The sequence below is a fragment of the Heliangelus exortis genome, chromosome 20 (genome assembly GCF_036169615.1).
Source record: "Heliangelus exortis chromosome 20, bHelExo1.hap1, whole genome shotgun sequence".
Taxonomy (NCBI): Eukaryota; Metazoa; Chordata; class Aves; order Apodiformes; family Trochilidae; genus Heliangelus; species Heliangelus exortis.
In genome coordinates, this window is record NC_092441.1 from 5,908,316 (window position 1) to 5,929,032 (window position 20,717).

The 20,717-nt window shown below is 53.4% G+C and overlaps 1 protein-coding gene across 5 annotated transcripts in view; it reads right to left on the reverse strand.

Moving 5' to 3' along the window:
• The window catches only part of CACNA1G (calcium voltage-gated channel subunit alpha1 G), a 143,427-nt gene extending 126,612 nt beyond the window's left edge, over positions 1-16,815 (reverse strand). For all 5 annotated transcript variants that reach the window (XM_071763790.1, XM_071763788.1, XM_071763789.1 and 2 more), the window contains exon 1: positions 16,075-16,815. In XM_071763790.1, coding sequence (XP_071619891.1) covers positions 16,075-16,316 — 242 coding nt within the window. In that variant the 5' untranslated portion in view covers positions 16,317-16,815. The remainder of the gene's footprint in view (positions 1-16,074) is intronic.
• Positions 16,816-20,717: the final 3,902 nt, after the last annotated feature.

Below are 20,717 nucleotides of genomic sequence, written 5' to 3' on the forward strand. Positions count from 1 at the left end.
ATCCCTGCTCTTTTCATGGCCTGAAGCATGAGAAATTTCACAGGGTAAGAAGCCCAGTAGTTAAAGACTTTACCCCAATTCCCTGGCTTTTGGGGTTTTTTTGGGTTTGTTTTTTAGTTGTTGTTGTTGGTTGGTTGGTTTGGTTTTGTTTTGTTTTTTTTTCCTGCTGGTTGAATGGAGCCCTGGGATCTTCTGCTCAGTGCCAAACCCATGTGGGAAATCAAAAGCTGACTTGGTTAGGCTGGAGAGGGAGAAGAAGAAAGAGGCTGCACTCCCCATCTCTACCCAGGGACTGAAGGAAGATTTTGGCAGGTCTCAGATGCCATAGGAGGGGAGCAGGGTGCTCAGGTCTCCCATGGGGACCATGCAGGAGAAACAAGCTCCCTGGCAGAGGCAGGAGCGCCCAATGAAGCCACCCAAAATTTCTGTTTTGGTTAATTCTCTGTTGAGGGACTACCTGGGTGCCAAATTTCTCCTGCCCTTTGCTTTTCATTGTGGATATCCAGGTACTTTGTTTTCCCCCTGAATTCTGAATCATTAAATGCCCAACACAAGCAGCAGAGAAGAGGCAGCAAAGCACCCCCAGCCAACTGCATTGCAACACATGGGCACAGGGTGAGATGTGCAGTGGGATTTTAGGGGCATGGGGAAGGATTTCCCACTGGGACAGAGCCAGGAAGAAGGGAAGAGAGCTGCCACTGCCCTGAGAGCCCCAGTGCCCTGATGGACAGGTGAAAATGAGCACATCACAATATCCACAGAGGTGGCTCTTGGCTGCCAGCCTCAACAGCCAGAAGAGCTTTGGCACGGAGCTTTCCCATGGTTTTAAAGCCCATTCATCACTGCACCAGTTTCATGCCTGACCAGGACAAACCCACAACCCCAAAGAGTCCAACAGGAACCACCTCTCCCACAGCACCAGCCCTGCTCTTGGCCAGCATTTATCTTCCCACAACAGACAAACCAAGGGTAAAACTCTAAAAAGCCTCATCAAAAAGCCTCATCAGTTTTAAAATCCACTGGTCCCACCCAACAAACGCTTCAATAAAAGTCATAGGTTAAGACCTCCAGAAAGCCAGTGGGACTTGAACACTTCTGTGTGTGTTACCTGACCACATCTCCCAGTCACCTGCAAGCCAAGCAGCAGCCAGAAGGAGAAAAATCAATGAGAGAAAAGGTTGATCCAAAAGCCCACCAAGAAAAAAATATTCACAGCCTTAAATACAAAAAAACCAACAAATAACCCCAACAACAACAAACCAAACAGACCTGTACACCTTCCCAAAGCAATCACATTTATTTGCAGGGGTGTTTACAGAAACCAGATACCCCCAACTATCCACATAATGTGCTTTTAGTGGCAGCTCTGCTCAAATGCGTTTGCAAGAAATGCATCAGCAGCTCCAAGTAAATTAATTTCTCAAAATTTCTCTCTGCTGGTGGATAAACAGGGGAAAAGGTGGCGTTTGCTGAAGCGATTTGGTGCAAATGCTGCTCCCAGTGAGCAACTTGACATCCACAGCATTTTACAAGAGCTGGGGCTGCTCTGAGCCCCCTCCAGCCTCACTGCAGTGTAACCCCAGCAGAACCCTCACCCCCAACAGCTACAAATCCTAATTAACCCACATCAGTTAACGAGGTGCTGAGCAAGCCACAGCCAGGGGCCACGTGAAGAGCGGGTGCACATCCTGCTGCCTCCCCCATGCTGGCTGCTGCCCACTGGGGAGCCACATTCCCAGCCCCCACACCCCATATTTTGGCAGCTTGGAAAACCCCAGCTTGGGAGGCTGAGGGGATCCCAGACACAGCAAAGAAAACCAGTCTGCAAATATCCTGCTGTGACACCATTCTGCCTGCGGCGAGGTAGTTCCCAGCCCTCCAGCCCTGAGCACCTCTGATTTTTTTTTTTTTTTTTTTTTTCCCCATTCAGCAAAGCCCATCAAAAAATCAATTCAAATAATTTCTCCCACATCCCTGCCAAGACCTGCTGCCTTCACTAGAAAAAAAAAAAAAAACAAAAAAAACAAACCACCCAGACAGCACACACCTTCCCCCTCTCCATCAGCCTGGGAACATCCCACTGGGCTGCACTCCCAGTCACGTTACAAACCCGAATCCTGGGAACCCCCGGGGGTCCTGCAGCCCACGGGTCCCCCTGGTTGATCCCGGGCCCCCCCCTCCCTGCAGCAGCGGGTTCACCTCGGGATAAACCCCATCACCACCTCCCAGAGTGGAGAATTCAACACAGCGACGCTAAAAAACTACCGGGCTGGTTTCCATGGGTACGCGAGGCACACGTTGCTATGTGATGTTCGGCTTGTTTCCATGGCAACGGCGGGGATGTCACCACGCAGGGCTTATTAGTTGCCATGGCTATTAAAAGGGGCTTGTCCTCTAGGGACCTCCAAGGACCAGGGCCACCAGCTTCTCCTCTGTGACTCTCTGAGATGGCACCAGTTGCCTGGAAGCCTGGCACGAATTGGGCCGTGGGGGTCCCCAGGACCAGGCAGGTCCCCGAGGCCACTGTGATGGGCACCCCCAAGCTGTGATAAAGAGGGGGCCCTGCCCCACGTTTTCCCATGGAGAACAGCACCATCCCCCAGGCCACTCCACACCCCAGCCTTGCTCATAACCACAGAGCATCCCAGCACCATGGATTTATTGCTGGGGCTATAGCTGACAGAAATTAAGGTGAGGAAGGGTTGGGTCACCACACACCCACTGAGCCCCATTACACCTCCCAACAGCACAGCAGTGAGGAGGAATCTTTGCCCCACTTTGGAGAGGACTTTATGACCCAAACCAGGTGCTACCAGGCAGAAACACAAAAGGACACAGCCTGCATGTACAAGACAAAGCCACAAAATAAACAGAAGCATCACCCTCCCCAAGGTCCTGCAGACAGACTTTTCCTTGCATTCCACAAAGGGAAATAGTGATGCAATAATTTCCTGGATTATTATTATTATTATTATTATTATTATTATTATTATTATTATTTCCCTTCCTTAGACAGGTCCAGGCCCCCCCACACTGCTCCACCAGGACCACATCTGAACCCATTTCTCTCTGATCACAATGCTAACAAGCTCAAGGTAGGTTTTTATGCTGCCATATAAACCCCTGTGAAAAAGTTACATGCTTTATTGAATAAATTAAAGGTATTATTTTCTCATAATTTTGTAAATTTTTTTTAGGAAGGATATATTTTTTTCATTTAACTCTATTGGATTAAAAAAAAAAAACCAAACCCACAACTGAAAACCTATAGAAAGGTGTATTACACTGTAGTGGAAAATTAGATTCCTCCTACACAATACTATAGGATGATTTAAATATTATATATAAGAATATAACATGTTATTAAATTGTATAATAGCTTTCTAGAAAGACCTACAGTATAAGATTCTAAGAATTGCTCCCCAAACCCATCAGGTTGCCACCAAGCCAGCTGGTTTCCTTTTCATTACATGCTGCAAGACTTTTCCTGAAAGGTTCAGGTTTTTGTTGCCTCCTGAAACGTTGCTGCAGTCACTCTGAGGATGTCTGCAAGCTCCTCTGGGTGTGACAGACCCGAGTGGGAAACACTCGGGCTTGGGGTGGGATAGATGTGACCTCACTTCTCTCCTGCAATCAAAATAGACCTTTTGTGGGCAGAGGTGCCCACCCAGGGCAGAGCTTGTCTCAGAGTAATTTTATATTTCAATTTTACCAGTCCCAGCCCTCTCCCAGCACTCACTACTTCAAATATTAAGGTGTTCCAAAGAGTTATCAGTGCTCCAGCATCGTGCACCTATCCTCTTCCCCCTCTCCAAGAAAAGAAAAAAAAAAAAAAAAGGGTTAGGGATAAAAGTTGCCTTTTGCTGTTGCCATAGTGACGCTCCAGCTCGGCACAGAAACCCCAAATCTTGTAAAAAAAAAATGGAAGAATTTAATATTTTAATCAGCAAGAACACATGGGAGCTCAGCAGCATCACTGCACATCCTTGACTTAACAGTTTCTGCCTTCAGGTATGTTTGCCCCTCGTTTAACAGCATCCTAAGAGCCACCCAGGAGTGAGGATGAACAGAGAAAGGAATCAATGCAAACCCCATCCGCTTTCGAGTATTTTCTCTCCCCACCAAAGCAGCCACTCGCTGGCCAGGCTGATTTCTGGACCAACAACCCAGTGGCCAAGCTGTTTGTGTTCCCGTTCCCTTCATCCACTGCCAGAAAAAAAAAAAAAAAAAAAAAAAAAGAAAAAAAATTCAACAATACAGGCGAGGCAAAATATTTCCCGGAACCGCCGTTATTCCTCTCATAAACTTCACCTCGCAGCCAGTGCTGCCAACAGCGGGGGGAGGAAAAACACAAAGAAAATCCCAGCTCCTACCACCACAAGATGTTTTCTCGCGACTGTTTTGGAATTTTTTCTTTCTGCCGCATCCTCCGCGTTTTCTCCTGACCCCACTTCTCCCGCGACCACAAATCAAACAGGGTGGGATAAACTCACTGCTCTGGCATTTTCCCTGCTTGGCAGAGCCCTGGCTGGGGCCGTGGCCCCTGGCTCAGACGAACCCTTCAGTGCCTGCCCTCCCCTCACACGCTGCGGTGTGCCGAGGTGGCCAGAGGATCCTGTTTTACCACCATTTAAGACCTGTGGTGAGCTTGGGAGGGGATGGCATCCGCTGGCAGCTTGGGGATGGGGCAGTTTTCTCCCCAAGCTGTGGGATACAGGGGATAACCGAAGCCGCAGGGCTGGGGAAAAGCCTCTGGTGCCAAAGGGTGTTGTGTTTCGTGCCTGAGGATCCAAAGTTTGAAGAATACCAAAGCCGAGGAACTCCAAAAAGTAAGTGGTGTTGGCCTGGGGAATATTGTTGTATGAGCTCAGCCTCTTTGGAGGGTAGAAGCAATCACACGATGACCCCAAAGGGGAGCACTCGGTGTGTGGGGGCCAAGCAGAGGGACCTAACACCAGCATCCACCCAAGGGGCCCAGAGGGGAGCTGGGAACAGTGTGGGCACCTCTGGCAGGTCCCTGCAGGATGGCGTGCTCCCCTGTTCCCCCCAGCACCCCAAGCTGCTCCACAGCCCTAAAGCTGAGGAAGGACACAGAGCTAAGGTGTCCCCCTTGCTGTTGGGTGGCAGGTAACCCTCCAAAACCCTTTACCACCCCCAAGCCCCCATCTGCTCTGCTGCTCAGCCAGCCCAAATTGACCTCCCCTTGCTGCTGCACTCCCCCAGAAGCCCAGGCAGAGGAAGGTTCCTTTGCTTTCCACTAACCCCATCCCCTCCCTGTACTGGGGGATGGACCCACACCACCAGAAAAAAGGAGCTGGGGTCAGGACCCAGCTGGTAAGGAAGGAACTAGAGGTCCAGATGGGGAGTTACAGGCTTGAAGAGTCACTCCAGCACCAGCCCATCTTTGGAACCAAGATTACTTCAGGCTGAAGCTCACTGGGAGAGGGGTTTAGTGACTTCTTTCTGTGCCTTTCATCTTCTCCCACTACAGAAACAGGTCTCACCACCACTCTGCCATGCCCTGGTGGGTACACGTGTACGTACATCCACACCATGTAACCCCCCAGGTGCTGCCAGGCTCAGGGCAAGGCTCTGCTCAGGGATCCTCACTCCTCTCTCTCCCCTTTTACTTTGGACTAAAGCAGCCAAGCACTTGGGTGGCCTTGAGACACGAGGCTGGGGCAGAGGGTACCATCTCCTGTCCCCAAATTAAGACTATAGACCACTCCAAACCAAATTCTCCAAAGGTAGGGAAAGGCTCCCAGGTACCAGGCACTGCCCAGCCCTCCCCACCCCCAAGCAGCTCCCTTGCCTTTCTCTCTTGCTGTGCCTGTGTGTGGGTGTATTTGGAAGCAAGATCTTTCCAGCTGAACTGCAAAATGAAACGCAGAGATCACAACTCCTTGAATAGCTTCAGCGCACACACACACACCCTCCCCAACCTCCATCCTGCCCCCGATGCAAAGCCCAGGCAATAGTACAACAATCAAAAAAAAAAAAAAAAAAAAAAATCAAGGTATTTGCCAGATGAAATTAGTGGATTTGGGGAAGGGGAGGAGGGAGCACAGCAAAGAGCTTTCAGTACATCCTTTTGTCCTTCAATTTCCCCCAATTCACCACCAGCTTTGCAGCTTGACCACTGTATGCCCAACCCTCTGTGCTCCCAGAGCTGAGACAACCCAGTTTCATGGGGTTACAAGAAAAGAGAAAACTAAACCCAGCAAAAAGCCAAGCCCAAAACCCAGCTGTAAGCTTTGAACATCTGCTGCTGGAGCTTCCAGAGCCCATTGACTGAGATGAAGGCAGAAGCATCCCCACCCTCACTGCAGGTACCCGGCACTGGCCTTGGGCTCCTCTGCAGTTTTTCAGCCTGGTGAAAGGCAGAATTCCCCCGTGCTGCTGCCATGAGTGGTTTATGAAGAGGAAGGGGCTTCAATATGGCCATGGCAGGGGAAATTGCTCCCATGGGAGATGTGTGTTAGTGGCTGGAGAGGCAGAGCCCAGGGAAGGGGCTACAGGAGGGGACAGGACCTGCTCCATCCTAAGCAATGGGTTGGCAAGGTAAACCAGAAGCACCCTGAAAAATATCCTCCCCACTGCAATGCCCAACCCAGGCAAAGAGATGTGCCAGGGCCTGGAGCAATGGCAGGGGAGAGGGCTCAGAGCAGAGCTGGGCACTTCTCTGCTAACATGGGCTGTGCCCTGGAACGGGGTGGACACACACTGCCAGGAGGAGTCACACACAGAGTTATCCTCGCCACAAAACAGAGGCCAAGAGGTGGGAAGGAAATGTCCACCTCACCTAGAGGACAGACTCTCACGGTTCAGCCACCCAGGGATGTTCCAGCGCCAGCTCCAACCTCACAAGACCACGACAGATCAGCCTGGCCCACAGCATCACCAGCCATGAGTTTCCCAAGCTGCTGACCCCATGTGCCCCCACCAACGTGCAGCCAGGACACTGAGAAGCCCATCTGCATGGGCACAGGGCATGCTGAGCCACACAAAAAGTGTCACATTGGCATCACTGGGGTGCCTGGGATTGGCACAACATCCACCAGGTCATCCAGACCAGGGCATCCACACGGCGTAGAGAAAGGGAAGATTGTCTTCCAATCAGGCTTATGGATACCTGAGCCCCTTGGCTAGGGCTTTTGAGGGGCACATTGAGACCCCCTTAACTTATCTCACCCAGGCACCCTCAGCATCCAAACGACTGCCTAAGGGGCACAAATTCCCAGGCACGGAGAAAAAGAGAGTGGATGAGAGCACGAGCTTCCAGCTGTGATTCACACCAACCCTGAAGCTGAGGAGCTTCCCCCGTGTCTCCCCCTCCAGTCCATTCGGGCTCCCTGCCCTTCAGCACCGGGGATTACAAACAATAAAGCGATTTATGTGAGGCAGAGGCATTCGAGATTTATGCCGTGTGCTCACAGTAAAGTGCAAACACATTCCCCTCTGCACGTGGCTGGGTTCCTTCATCAGAGGAATCTGGATTTTTGACCCCAGAAGTCAGGCCAAGTCTCTGAAGGAACATCAGAGACAGACCTGCACTGTGACCCTGAGCAGATTATGGTCTCGGGGGTATATCCTGGGACATATTTATGGTCCTCCAAAGCAAGATAAGTCAATAACCACATACAGTAGCAGTTACAAGTCAGATATTAATTTAATTCCCCTCCTCCCTGTCTGCCCAAATAAGCATTAATTCAATGGAGCATCAGAGCCCTGTTATTTATCATTCTCACCGTGGTTCCTGTTTTCTCCCGTTAAGGTAGAATTGCTTCAGCCAGGCCACCTAGACATGATGGTTCTCAAATTAAAGCCACTTTGCATCCAACACAGGCACAGATGCCACCAGCCCAAACCCAGGTTTCATGCTATTGACAGCAAACACAAACACAGAGGAGGCTGATCTAAGTGCAGCCCATCCAATGCACTTGAAAGCCTCACTCAGCCCATGGTAGAAGGAACATTTTATTCCTATGGCCCCCAGGGTTGAGATATTTGTTCCCTCCTGCAGGATCTGAACAGTGTGGCCCTGGGAGTTGTGTTTCCCCCATACTCCCAAAAGGCATCACACTCCCCACCACCCCCCTGAATGGGGTTCCTCCCAAGTCTAGTCTCAACCCAGAGCTAAAAATGAATTTATTCATGATTAACATCTATATTTGCATAGCGTGGCTGGCAGCTTAACACCAAATAAATGTTTGGAAGAGGGAGTCCCAGGCATGGGGGCGAACCCTGCCCTCCAGAAGGGAACTTCAGCCTCCCCATGGGTTAATGAGAGCTTTCTAATTGAATTAACAAATCATTAACAAGTCCTCTTCACCATCTGGACAGGGGAGGGCTCTGCCTTGGGCTGCTCTGGCCACCAGCATCTTAGGAGCACAGCGACAATCAGCGACACCACAGGAGCTGTGAGTGCTGAACCTGACCTGCTTTAGTTACAAATCACAAGAAACCCTGAAGGTAGAAACCCCATGGGGACTTCCAAGGTGCCTGAATGCCCCTGAATCCCCTCACACATCCCTGCCACTGGCTGTGGGTTTGCCTTCAACTCCAGGGTTAGGGAGTATCTCGAGGCTGGTGGATGAAACAGGGAAAATCTCTTGGAAAAGACCCAAATTGCAGATAAACATAAGGATACTTTGCATCAGGAACCCTGTAAGTGTGGGGCTAGCGTATGGATTACAGTAAATAAATCCCCTTTTCTTTATAAGCTTGTCTGTGCCAAGCTCCCAGCTCTCACCCATCACCTGTTTTAGTATTTGGTTCCCAATTTCAACTCCCTCCTGCCCTCACCCTGGGGTTTTGCATCCTGGCAGAGGGAGAGGGAAATCAAGGAGGATATGGTGACAAAAAAAAAAAAACAACCCAACAAAAAAAACCAAAAAACCCCACACCAACAAGCCCAAAAAACTTAAACAACAGCCAGTCACTTCCACCTAGAAAATGTGCTAAAAATCCCAACCAAAACCACGTTTCAGGCACCAGAGCCAAACCAATAGACAATTTCCATCCATTTGTGACTAAGGGGTGAACTTCTGAGGGCTGAGTCACGGGCACATCCCAGTCCCACACACATGTGCACAGCTCCAGCCCAGGGGTCCCACCAGGACCTTCCCCTCCATGCTGCACCTCGGGCAGGCAGAGCTGCTCCTGGCCCCTGCAGCCCAGTTCCCGTAAGGCAGTAACCAGTGCCATGGCAGCCATCACCCACATCGAGCCTGGAAGGTTCTCTCAGCAAATATTCAGGCTGAAATATGTGCTTTTTCCATCTGCTCAAAGCCTCTTTGCCGGGGCTTTGGTAGGAAGCAGATGTGAGAGCATCCCAAAGCACGAGCGGCCGTTACTCACTCCGTTATATAAAACCATGAGAATTTCCTATTTATTTTTTTTTTTTTTCCCTCCTCATTTCTTAGCACCAGGCCACATTCCTGGGTGAGAGGCCAAGGCTGGCAAAAACCGAAGCCAAACAAATCCAGGTTGGGGGAAACCTCTGTGTGCATCACCAACCAGAAGGAATATTTCACATCTAGGTCGCTCAGCAGAGAGCCAAGGCGTCGGGGAAGGGAAAGCCACGATCTGGCTTTGTAACAAACCCAGAAACACTTAGGGCTCTTAATTAACTAGGAAATTCAACCCCCTCCAAACCACAGTAAAGCTTCAAAGCCCTCCCAACCTGACTCCGGATGCTCCTTCCCCAGCTCCCCACGGACGGCCCCGCTCCCCTGGACCCTCCTCCCCATCCACAGCAGCCAGTAAAGCTGCCGGGGGCAAAAGCTCCCTGGGACTGCTCTTCCAAAGGAAAATGATTTCATGATCCAAATGAAAACGCCATCAGGGAGGTTCATTTTGGCCAAAGGTTCTGCTCCCTTCCAGCATAACAGTAGAAAAAGAAAAAGAGAGCCGAGAGAAATCTGGGCAGGGAACTTGGGGCAAGCAAAAACTTGGTCTTTTCTGCACAGGAAAAAAAAAAAAAAAAAAAAAAAAAAAAAAGAAAAGTGAAATGGAGTTTGAACTAAAAACGAGAAAGCAGCATTTTACAACATGACGCCAAAACATCTGCAGGGGGCGTGGGGGGAGAAGAAAGCAGAACATTTTCTATGCATCATAAAATCCTGGGCATTTCCAGACTGGCTCCAACACCCAGAGCTACTGAACATGGGACAGAGCACAAAAACCAACTGAGGGCAGTGAGTCTGAGTGGATCATCTCGTGGATACATTGGCTTCATGGATTAATGGTGGCTGGGGTGCTCCAGCCCCATCCCCAAATCACTGCCCACCTGCCTGAGCCCCCCAGCTCTGGGCTCAAGGGGTTGGGGAAGAGGCAGCGATCCCCTCCTGGGCACCCAGAGAAGAACCAGGTCTGCTCCCACACACATCCCCCGTGTGGGAACCCTTGTTCCGGATTTCCTACATGGAGCCAAAGCCAAACTGTCCCCGAGGAGAGCAGGGTCCCCCCCAAGGCAGGACGGGGCCACCCCTCCTGGCTGGGGCTCCCTGCACCGGGGTGACATAACCATGAACCGCGTGAGGCCGAGCCTTTTGTCTGCACGCCGGGAGAGAGGGAGGGAGGGAGGGAAAGCAAGAAAGGAAGAAAGAAAGAAAACTTCTGGAAGTCATTACGATTCCTCTGCTCCAGTCTCCTTTTTGGCAGACAGCTTCCCTCTCCCCCTCATCCCCCCCCCCCCCCCCACCTCCCAGCCTGCTTCAAAATGCCAGCCTATGATTTTTAAATGAGAAAAAGCTGCGCTGTACTCCAGAGCTTGGATAAACTCCTACACAAACTTCCAGATGTGACACAACAGCCTGGAAGGGGGAATTCGCAGAAGAATCTCCTTCAAAAACACACAAGCAGGGAGCAAAGGAAGAGCCCAGCTGGTGACAGGGCTGGGCGATGGATGGGTCTGGAGATCCCTGGTGAGATTACCTCAATTAGGATCGACCAGATCCTGGTTCTGCTGGGGAAACAGCAATGAAAGGGATGCTTGTTGCTCACCCTGCTCCAAGAGGTGAATATCGGCTGCCAAGCTCGCTCCCAAAAGGTTTGTGAACAGCAGGGAAGAGGTTTTGCAGTTATTTGTCCCTTGAGAGGAGCCTTTGCTAGAAGGTGCTGGGTCCTGCTGCACAGGAGCTGGCCTGAGCCCAGTGATTTGCCAGCATCTGCCCCAGGGAGCATCAGGATGCTCAATCCATGCTGGGGGGACCAAGGGGCTGTGGAAGCCCCCCAGCCTTGCGTTAGATGGGAAGTCATGTTCCTCATTCCCCCTGGGAGCCAGGGAATGGACACAGAGGCACAGCAGGAGTGTTCCCATCTGCCCAACCAGGACTGGCAAACCTGCTAATGGGAGGAAAACGAGTTCAGGTGCCCTGGGACCTTCACCTGGCAGGTGAAGCAAATAGATTCTGTCTCCATTGCTGGGTGTTTAAATCAAAACAAGAGCCTTTTTAGGTCCAACCTCTCCAAACAAAGCATTTTTCCTTGTTAAACCCCGAAGTGAAATTGGAACAGACACACTGAACTTTAAAGGACGCTTCATGTGCTCTCCCCTCAAAACACACCCTTTTGATTAAAAAAATTATAGTCTTAAGTGTGTTACAGCTTGAGCCGTTTACATAGCAGCACATGCAGTGCCTGGCTCTCCCCAGGAGCTTGTACAGCTGAGGAGGGGGTGAAGTGGCACCCACTGAGTGACAGGGGTCCCGGTATTCCACTGGGGGTTTCTCAGTGGGATTACTTCAGGAAGCACCACGGAGGTTGGGGATCCCAAATCTCAGTGGGTTTGGTTCTCACCACACAGGATGCTCCTTGCTCTGGTGCAGTTGGACACATGGATATGTCTATCCAGGAGAGCTGGATCCAGCCAGGATGTGTGGCAGTGCTGGCACACAGACCCAAGGAGCTTGGGGTGAGCTCAGCAGACGAGTGCTGACCCAGGAGGAGGAACCTTTGCTGCCTTCCACGATGCTTTGAGATCCAGCACAGCAGCTCCAGCCTATCCAGAACTCTGCCTTAAAATGAAGCCCAGAGGGCTCTGGACCTGCTCCTGGAGACCACCAGCCATCTGCAGCTCTGCTGACCTCCAGTGAGATCTGGGGAGCACTCGGCAGCTCCCTGGGATGGAGGCTTTGATCACCCACCTCTTGCTAACAGAAAGTGAGCAGAGCTGTGCAAGGCAGCTGCTGAAGAGTCCTCTGGGTTTTATTGCAGACCAAAGGCAGAAGGCAGGGCTGGTTGCTGTGACTGGATGGAGACACATTTCCCCTAAAGCTGTTTGTGAAACCTAAACCCTGGGAGTGGGGGAGCAGCCAGGTGAGATGGGAGCACTCCTAGTGATGCCCAAACTTCTCCAGCAAGGGCATCTGCAGAGCTGCCCTGCGCTCTCCAAACAAGCAGAAAACAGATGGGATTTCAACCAATTTGGGGACATCCCCCCAGAACAGCACATTTCAGCAGCTTTCTGCAGCCCCCCAGTGCTGCTCTCCAGGCAGCAGCTCTGCAGCCAGGCATGGGGTGGCAAGGAGACAGATTTCAGTACTACAGTAGAGATCACAGGCCCTTCCAGTTACACTGTTATTTTCCCATTCAGAGCTCTTAAACACTAAGTGGTAGCATCCTCCCTACTTTCTCCATCCCTGCTCTTCAATCACTCTGCAGCTCTCAAGAAATAGCCTCGTTTCTTGTCTCTGATCAGAGGAGCAGCCCGGCACAGACCCTGCTGCATCCTTTCATCCTCCCAGCCTTCACGGTGCTTTTATTTTGTAAGTGAAAGTCAAGTTACCAGCTTGTGTCCTCTTTTCCCTCCCCCCTCAGAGATGCAGGTTTCTCCTCTCACTGCCTCCCCCTGCCTGTCCCCACAGCTCTCCCCAGCCCAAAGCCTGTGGATCCAGCACCATGACCATTAAACATCCCACCATGTCCCTGCTCCTTCCCTTTTGACCCAGGTGGTCCTCACCCAGGGCAGAGCCTTCAATCCCAAAGCCAAGGGGAACACACCGGGAGAGAAACCAGGCTTATCCTCTCCAGATCTCCACTGCATGGCCCATCTGGCCCAAGCCAGTTCTTTAATTCAAAGACCCCAGCAGAACTGAGGGGAAGGACAGCTTTGCAGGACGATACACATTTAGGGTTAAACCCCAATATTTCAGGCTCTGAAGTATTCCATTTCTATATTGGGACAAACCTCATAACCTCTTCCTAGGCCTAATGAAGAGAAGTAGCACAGGTTCTCCCATTTGTCCTCCAGATAGACAAGGGAAAGAGCTCCCAAGCAGAGGATGCTCTGAATGGAAACATGGTAGAAGAGCTCAACAAACCACCTGGACAGGACTTTGCATCCTTGCTGGACTCAGCACATCAACCATTGCTCTTCCTCAGCTACCATGGTCACACAAGCTGCCTGCAGGAAGATGGACAGCAGCATCCCAAGGGCTTCAGATCCACCCAGGGGGAAGAAGCTGCCCTTCCCAGGGCAGGTGACAGAGCCACGGGCACAGGAGCAGCTCCAGCACCTCCTCCTGACACCCCATCAATGGCAAAGTTCATCAGCCAGCAGAGCACATAAGAACACCTCGCCAAGCTGGCGATCCATGCATCTCCACGTACATGGCTCAAACAAGAGCTCATCCATCTGGTTCCTGCACAGACACCCACAGAAAGGTAAAAACCACCCTAGGGAGCAGCAGAAGCAGCAAAAGCCCCAATTCCCATCCCCCAGAGACCAGGGCAGGATTTGCCAGCCACGTGAGCCCAAGCACTGTCGGTCCTCTCCAGGGCAGCTGCTGGCAACAAAAACCTTCCAGTGACGTGGTTACACATTTTTAGCACCAGGGCATGATTCCTAGATTACAGCCTGAGAAGAGTCACTTTTCTGACCCACCACGCTAAAGGAGGAGGAGGAGGAGGAGGAAGGGGGGGCAAGGCCAAGGACAGTAATAAATATAAACAAGCAATGGGCTCAGCCCCAGCACTCGGGCTGCAGAGAGCCAAGGGACAAAGGAGATGCTGCTCTGTTGAACTGCCCAGCTAGTGACAGGACACGACACACACTGGCCACTGGCTTCCTCTCATCTGTAAGATGAGCTGCTTCTTCTGTGTTGTTCTTAAATCATCTCCCCCAGTTCTGGGTCAGTGACCCTGAAAGCAAACAGCTGCCCCACAGACACACGGCTCAAACCCACAGCACCATCACCCGTGGCCCAGGAGCTCCCAAGCAAACCTCTTCCTCTGTCAGTAACGAGGGACAAATTAGTAAAGAGGAAAATCCCAGTTCATGGGGCTGCACTTAATCCTCATCCCCTGCTCAGCAGGGCTTGCAGGTGCCCAGAATTACACTCATTTTCCAAGGACAAAAGTTAGTCTGCTTGTATTTGAAGCCACAGAGGAGGAGATGCATTCCAAGCTGTTATTGGGGTGGGGGATTTTATGGAAAACAACTACAAAAATGCAGGTGTTAACAGCTGCTTCAAAACATTAGGGGGAAAAAATAGATATTTGAAAATTATTTAAATCAGCAATCTTAAATAATATTACCATAGTAGGTAATAGGAAAACACCAACTTGAAGCCTGTCATTAATATCTCTTCCCAAAACAGAAGGCTTCAAGAAGTTGCAAGATTTCCCAAGATGCTTAAATAAATGCAGCTTTGAACTGCTTAGCTGGTGTGAAAGAGATTTGGGGGGAAACTGCTGGGAGGATTCATGACTGGGAAGATAAATCTTGTTTTTTCCCCTCCTGGGGGACATTTTAGGGAAAAAAGCAGCCTGTTTATCAGATAAATTATTGCTGAAGCTCAAGTAAAACAATATTCACAACTCTGGGAGACCCCCGCCACTCCTCCTGGGCACACCAACCTCAGCTGGGGTGCAATTCCTCACAGTTCCCTCACACCAGGAGGACTCACACAGGATATTCTGCCCCTCTACACCATGTAACATGTCCTCCCTGCCACTGCACAGCCTCTCCCACTCCAGATGTGGGGTTGCTGCCCATCCATACTTGCCTGGCTTTAGCACAGGCAGAGCAGCAGAGACCTGGTAACCTCCCGTTCAGCTGCTGCCTCTCCCCCACCAGCCCTGCTGGAAGCCACATCGCTTTGCTTTATTTAATTTTGGGGCTTTGCTTCTGCAAATAATAAACGGAACTGGAGTTTGAGGATGGTAAAACACTTGTGATGCTATGAACTGTGTGCTGGTAGCAAGTCAACTCCAAGGGAGGCTTTGCAGGCACCAAGAAGCATTTTTTCTATTGTCTTCACTATTATTTTTTTTTTCTCTCCTGTTCTTTGGAAAGCTTAAACTTGACTAAGGCTGCTCGGACACAGAGCCTGTACTGGAGCAGATGGGGAGCTTGGAAGGAGACCAGATGCCTTTGCGGGGTCACGGCTCACCCCAGGACCTGGCAAGCAGCAGCCTTTGGCCAATGCACACCACAGGGACCGCAGCCCCCGCCTTGCCTGGACCCCTCCAAGCAAGTCCCTCAGGGGACTGCAGGGACTGGGCCCTTCGACCAGCCTTCCACCCTGCAAATGATTTAGGGACCCTAGAGCCAGGCAGAAAACCCCCACCCGCTCCCCCCAGATTGCCCACTCCCTAAAACCCTCGGGGAAGGGAGGATGGTGAGAAACGGGATCAGGGAGGAAGAAGGGTTCTGCAAGAGGAGGAGACTGGGGTTAGGCTCTCTCCGTGTGCTGGAGGGAAAGCGGGGACACCGGAGGCCAGCCGAGCCCTGGGGGAGGAAGAGCCGACCGGTGCTTCCACCCCGATTCCCCGTGGAGCGGCGCGGCAGAGCCCGCGGGAGCCGGAGCATCGCGGAGGGGCGGACGGGGCAGGGGAGCCCCGGACACACACCCCCCCAGCCCTGCACCCCTGCAACTGCCCGGAAAACTTCCCGGCCGAGCACCGGGGAGGGAGTGAGCCCCGCCGGGACTCCTCCCTTAACCCAGGGACCGCAAACCTCAGCTCCTTCCCCATCACCCGGGGGGCTCCAGCCGGGAGGTTTCCCCGGCTCCGGGAACTGAGGGGACCGCGGGGCTTACCTCGCCGCCGAGCACCTGCAAAGGATACGGGTTACAGACCAGCCGGAGGCACCAGCTCCGCGGCCGGCTCTCCTGGCTCAGGTAGAAGAAGACGACGGGGGCCAGAGCCGGGTACGGCAGCGCCTCCGCCTCCGAGTCGCCGCTGCCCACCTCCCTGTCCCCCGGCCCCGGGTGGCCCCCGGCCCCGGACAGGTCATTAAGGCGGATGAAAGTCTTGGCTCTGCCCTGCTCCGGCTCCTCCTCGGCCGCTCGCGGTCCATCCTCGTCCATCCTCCGTCCGGCGGCCCCGGAGGGAGCCGGGGCGACGCGGGGCGAGCCGGGGGGGAGCCTAGAGGGGCGCGGCCATGGCGGGGCCGGGGGGCTGGGGGCTGCGGCGGGCCGGCTTCAGCACCGGAGTGGCATGGCCGGGCGAGCCGCTGCCTCGCCCCCCGCCGGGGCCAGGCCGCCCCCCTCGCCCTGCCCTGCCCTGCCGTCTGCGGGCTCCGTAGCTCCTCCTCGCCGTGCCTCCGGGGGCCCGAGCCGGGCGAGCTGCGGGTAAGGAGGCGGCGGGGCGGCCCCCGCTGCCGGTGCTGGCCCCCACCCGCGAGGGGGGGGCCGCCTTAGCGGCTCTGCCTGCCCCCTCCGCTCCCCAACATCTGCCGCGGACGAAGAGGGGGATGGGAGGGTGAGGGGTGTGCTGCCCGGCGCCCCGGGGACTGGCGGAGGATGCTCCCGCAGGCGGCGGCGCCGAGCCGAGCGCTCCGCACAGCTGGATCCCTCACTCCAACTTCAAGTCCCGGCTCCTCCTTCCCCCGCCGCCAATGGGGGCTCCCCCCCCACCCCGGCCCCTCTGCGCCTCCCCATTGGCTGCCGGGGATGTCAGTCCGGGCAGCACAGCTGGACGGGAGGGCAGGGTCCCCCTGCGTGGCTGGACGGGGCGCACTCGCCCGGGGGTTGCACTCGATCACCCCCTGTTTGAGGGGGGGGTACGTGGAATTCGGGGAGTGGGGGACACGACTTGCAGCGCCGAGCCCTGGAGGAGGGGATGGGGGGAGCCTTGCGCTGCGTTAGACAGAGGCAGACCCCGGGGGGACCCACAGCAGCACCGAGAAAGGGGAGAGCCCATGAGCGGTAAAGCGAGGGGGCAAAAGGGAGGGAGACAGCCCCGGCTCGTTCCCTCCTACGGGAAGCCAGGAGCCCCAGGTGAGGGGAGACGCACAGGACCGCGGGCAACAGAAGCCGGTACCGGGGCGCACACCAACTGCAGCCCCCGGTAGCCCGGGAAAGGGAGGGGGCTCAGCGCCCCCCTCAGCGCCTCGGCCTCGCTCCCCGCTGCTGCTTCGCTGGCCCCTGCCCCAGATCCTCGCCCTGCTGCAGGCCCCCGGGCGGCTCCCCCGGCCGTGCCGAGCCCCCCACGCACACCCCGCTTGCGAACGGGGACATCGCTGCTGGGATCGGCGCGTAGGGTCCCCGCGTGGCGGACATAAGGGCCACCTCCTCCGGAGCAGGTCGCCCCTGTCTGGGGTGAGGGCGAGAACGACCCCAGGGAGCCGAGCCCCGAGGGGGGAGGACCTTAACCCCCCATCCCCGGAGCAGCGGTGCCCCCGGTCCCCCCGGCTCGGAGGACGCGGCCGGAGCTCCCTCTGCCGGTGCGAGTCCCGGGAGCCACCGGAGCAGGACCCGACGGCGGGGACCGCTCAGCAAAACCATTCCCCGGGTTGAGAGAGAGGGACGACACGGGGGGAGCCAGGAACCTTCTTTCAGGAAAGTCAGAGTAAAGGATTTTCTGCAGACACGCTCATTTCAAGTGCAGACATTGCCCCAGGCTGAGCCAAGGCCCTGGTTCTTAACACTTAAGATTTCTTGCCACTTTTAAAAATAGCTTTCCCCGGTACCTCCCCTCCCCCACACATTATGTATTCATGTATATATAAGCATCCCTTTTCAGCAGAGCTCCAGCAAGCCCAAAACCACCTGCAAGAGCAGTAGGAAGATGGTCTCATCTGACCCAAAGTGCCTTCCCTGGGCTGAGTTCTGCTGGCCTGGGAAGACACTTTATCTTGGATTCACAGCCTGTGCTGTCCAGCCCGAGACAAATCACATGGCTGTTGGCAACACTTCAAGGCCAGCAGGGCTCTGCTGCAGAGACAGTGTCCGAGAGAGGAGATGCAAACCCTACAGCCCCACTACACATTTCCACAAGACCCCCCTGCAAACCCAGCAGGACATGAGCGTGACAGCACACAGCAAATGGAGAGCCCAAGGCATGGGTGCTAAGGATGGGGATTCCCTTTTCTGTTTTTTTCTTTTTCCACGTTTCTGAGCAGTTCCCCCCACTGGATGCAGTGTCTGCACAGTGGAGAAGGCAAAGTTCAGCTGGGCTTCGGCCTCTCTCCACTCCTGCCAAAGCAAGCAGAGGTGCTACAAGCTCCCCCCCTTCCCCAGCCAAGGCTCCTGCAGCAGGGGAGACCCCAGCCTTTGCCCCAGCAGCACAGCACAATCCAACAGCTCATCTGCTGTACAAATGCAGTTCACAGAAAGGTCCACAAACACATTTGCATGTGCAAGGTGCAGTCTGAGATCAAGCAATTTCCTTGCTACATATGTACAGCCCGGCCACAGCTGCTTTTGATCCAGTTTTCTTTGTATCCTGATAGTGTACAGAGAGCCTTTGTGTGTTGGTCTGTTTATTTAAATGGATTTGGAGCAAACATTTTTTTTTAAAGCTGAAGCTTTGAGCCTCTAAGTGGGTTACCAGATTATATGCTGTCTCCATTTTAATTACATTTGGCTCATTTTGTTTATTGCGTACATTTTCAGGAATTATGCTCCTCGTGAGAATTGAAAACATTTTGCTTTAGAAGATACCTGCCCTATAAAGGGATCCAACATCACACAGCAGGGACGATGCAAACCTTCCCATCTCAAAGAGCACTTCCCCCTCCAGCAAGCACAGGAAAAGAAGAAAGGCTCGACAGAGCCATATATCCTCTAACTTTAAAAAGAAGCATCTGAGAGTTGGGAGGATCAAGCCAGCACCAGTCTAGCAGGATTTTGGCATCTGTGTGCTACGGCAAACACAGATAAGGGGGCTCTTGACAGGGAAGAGCAAACCTGGTTGGGGATCTCAGAGGGATGAGACCACAGAGCCTGTCACAGCCCAGCTGGGACTTTTCTCATCCCCCATCTCTGCCTGCAGAGAGCAGAGGGAGCACTCAGAGCTTTGCTGTCTGACCTCATGAGGGCAGAGGAGTTAAACCAGGAGCTCCCCCAGTGCTTCCCCACCTCAGGGCATCTTCCAGAGGAGTCCTACCCACCTGCCCAGGGAAGACCAGGAATTTGTCTTCCTCAAACACATTGAGGGGTTCAATTTCAAGGCAGAAGTGGAGAGATCAGCTAGGGAGAGGGAGATCAGCTCTGGTCCAGAGCCTTGGTGACAGGGATGGAAAGCAGCAAAAAGCAACCCTGGAGACCAGAGCTGCACATTTAGGGATGGGGGATGTAAATGAGAAGAAATTTCAATACCGCATAAGAAACTAATGAGGTCACATTCACCTCACACACACAGTCCTGGCCTCCTAATTATACCAAAGATAGCACAGGAGGGAAGGATGGGGGTGAGCCAGGGACAGCTTGGGTGGCAGCAGAAACTGCTGTAGCATTTTCGGAGGGGGGTGGAGGGTAAGGCACAAACACAAAACAACCTCAGTAAACCTCCAGCAGCAGACACAATACACCCCAAATTGCTCAGCAGACCCTTGGCTGAAACGGGAGCCAAGGAGGAGGAAGAGGCATCAGCCCCACTTTCACCCCAGCACAGCCCTTTTGCCCTCCTCTCCTCCCCAGAAGAGCTGCCCCATCACAGTTTTGAGCCTTTTTTTGGGGGAGCAGAGCCTTGTGCTCTCTTCCTTACTTCTAGGAAAAGCACCACGAGCAGCATTTCATGTCAGTGGGGGAGCTTCAGCAGAGACAACGCTCACCAAAGCATTGCTCTGGCGTGGTAATGGGATTTGAAGCTGGCTATACAGGAGCTGTGTGGAGCTGTAATGGGAAAAGCTGACATCTGTAAGTGCTTTAGCAGGAGGCGGATTGAAGACAGCCTCAACAGAGAGGCTCCAACACGAGGAGACCCGGTCGCTATTTGTTTTGCTGTTGACATACAGCTACAGTAGCTGTGGGTGATTTTAATAAGATGGGATAATATTTCTATCGGTCCTGGGAGCTACAGATTGAACCCACATAGACATCTGGCTCGGGGCTGAGCGATAAATCGCAACAAGATCCAAAGCTCTTCTTGGAACCCGGGAGAAAACACACATCTTGTTTTGGATGTCAGGGTTTGGGGGCAGAGCAGCCCTCCCACGACTGATTTACAGACCCCGGGGTGTTGATGAAGTGCACTTTGACAGCAATGAGCTTGCTCTGTCTGTTCCCCTGCCCCACCAGTGAGAATGAGTGCTGCAGAACCCCCCTTGCTGTACACGGGGGTTCCTGGTTACCCCCCCATTCACTGAATTCACCTCCTGAGAAATGTCATTCACCATATTCCTGCTACAGCAGAGCCACCAGAGCCAACCCTGCCCACCCCTCTTTCCTCTTCCCCCCAAACCTGGCCCCAGGCACCCCTTGCTCCCCCAGCCTCAACACAGCCCCACAGGGTGCTTGAATCCCTCAGTGCCCACAGCTGGAAGA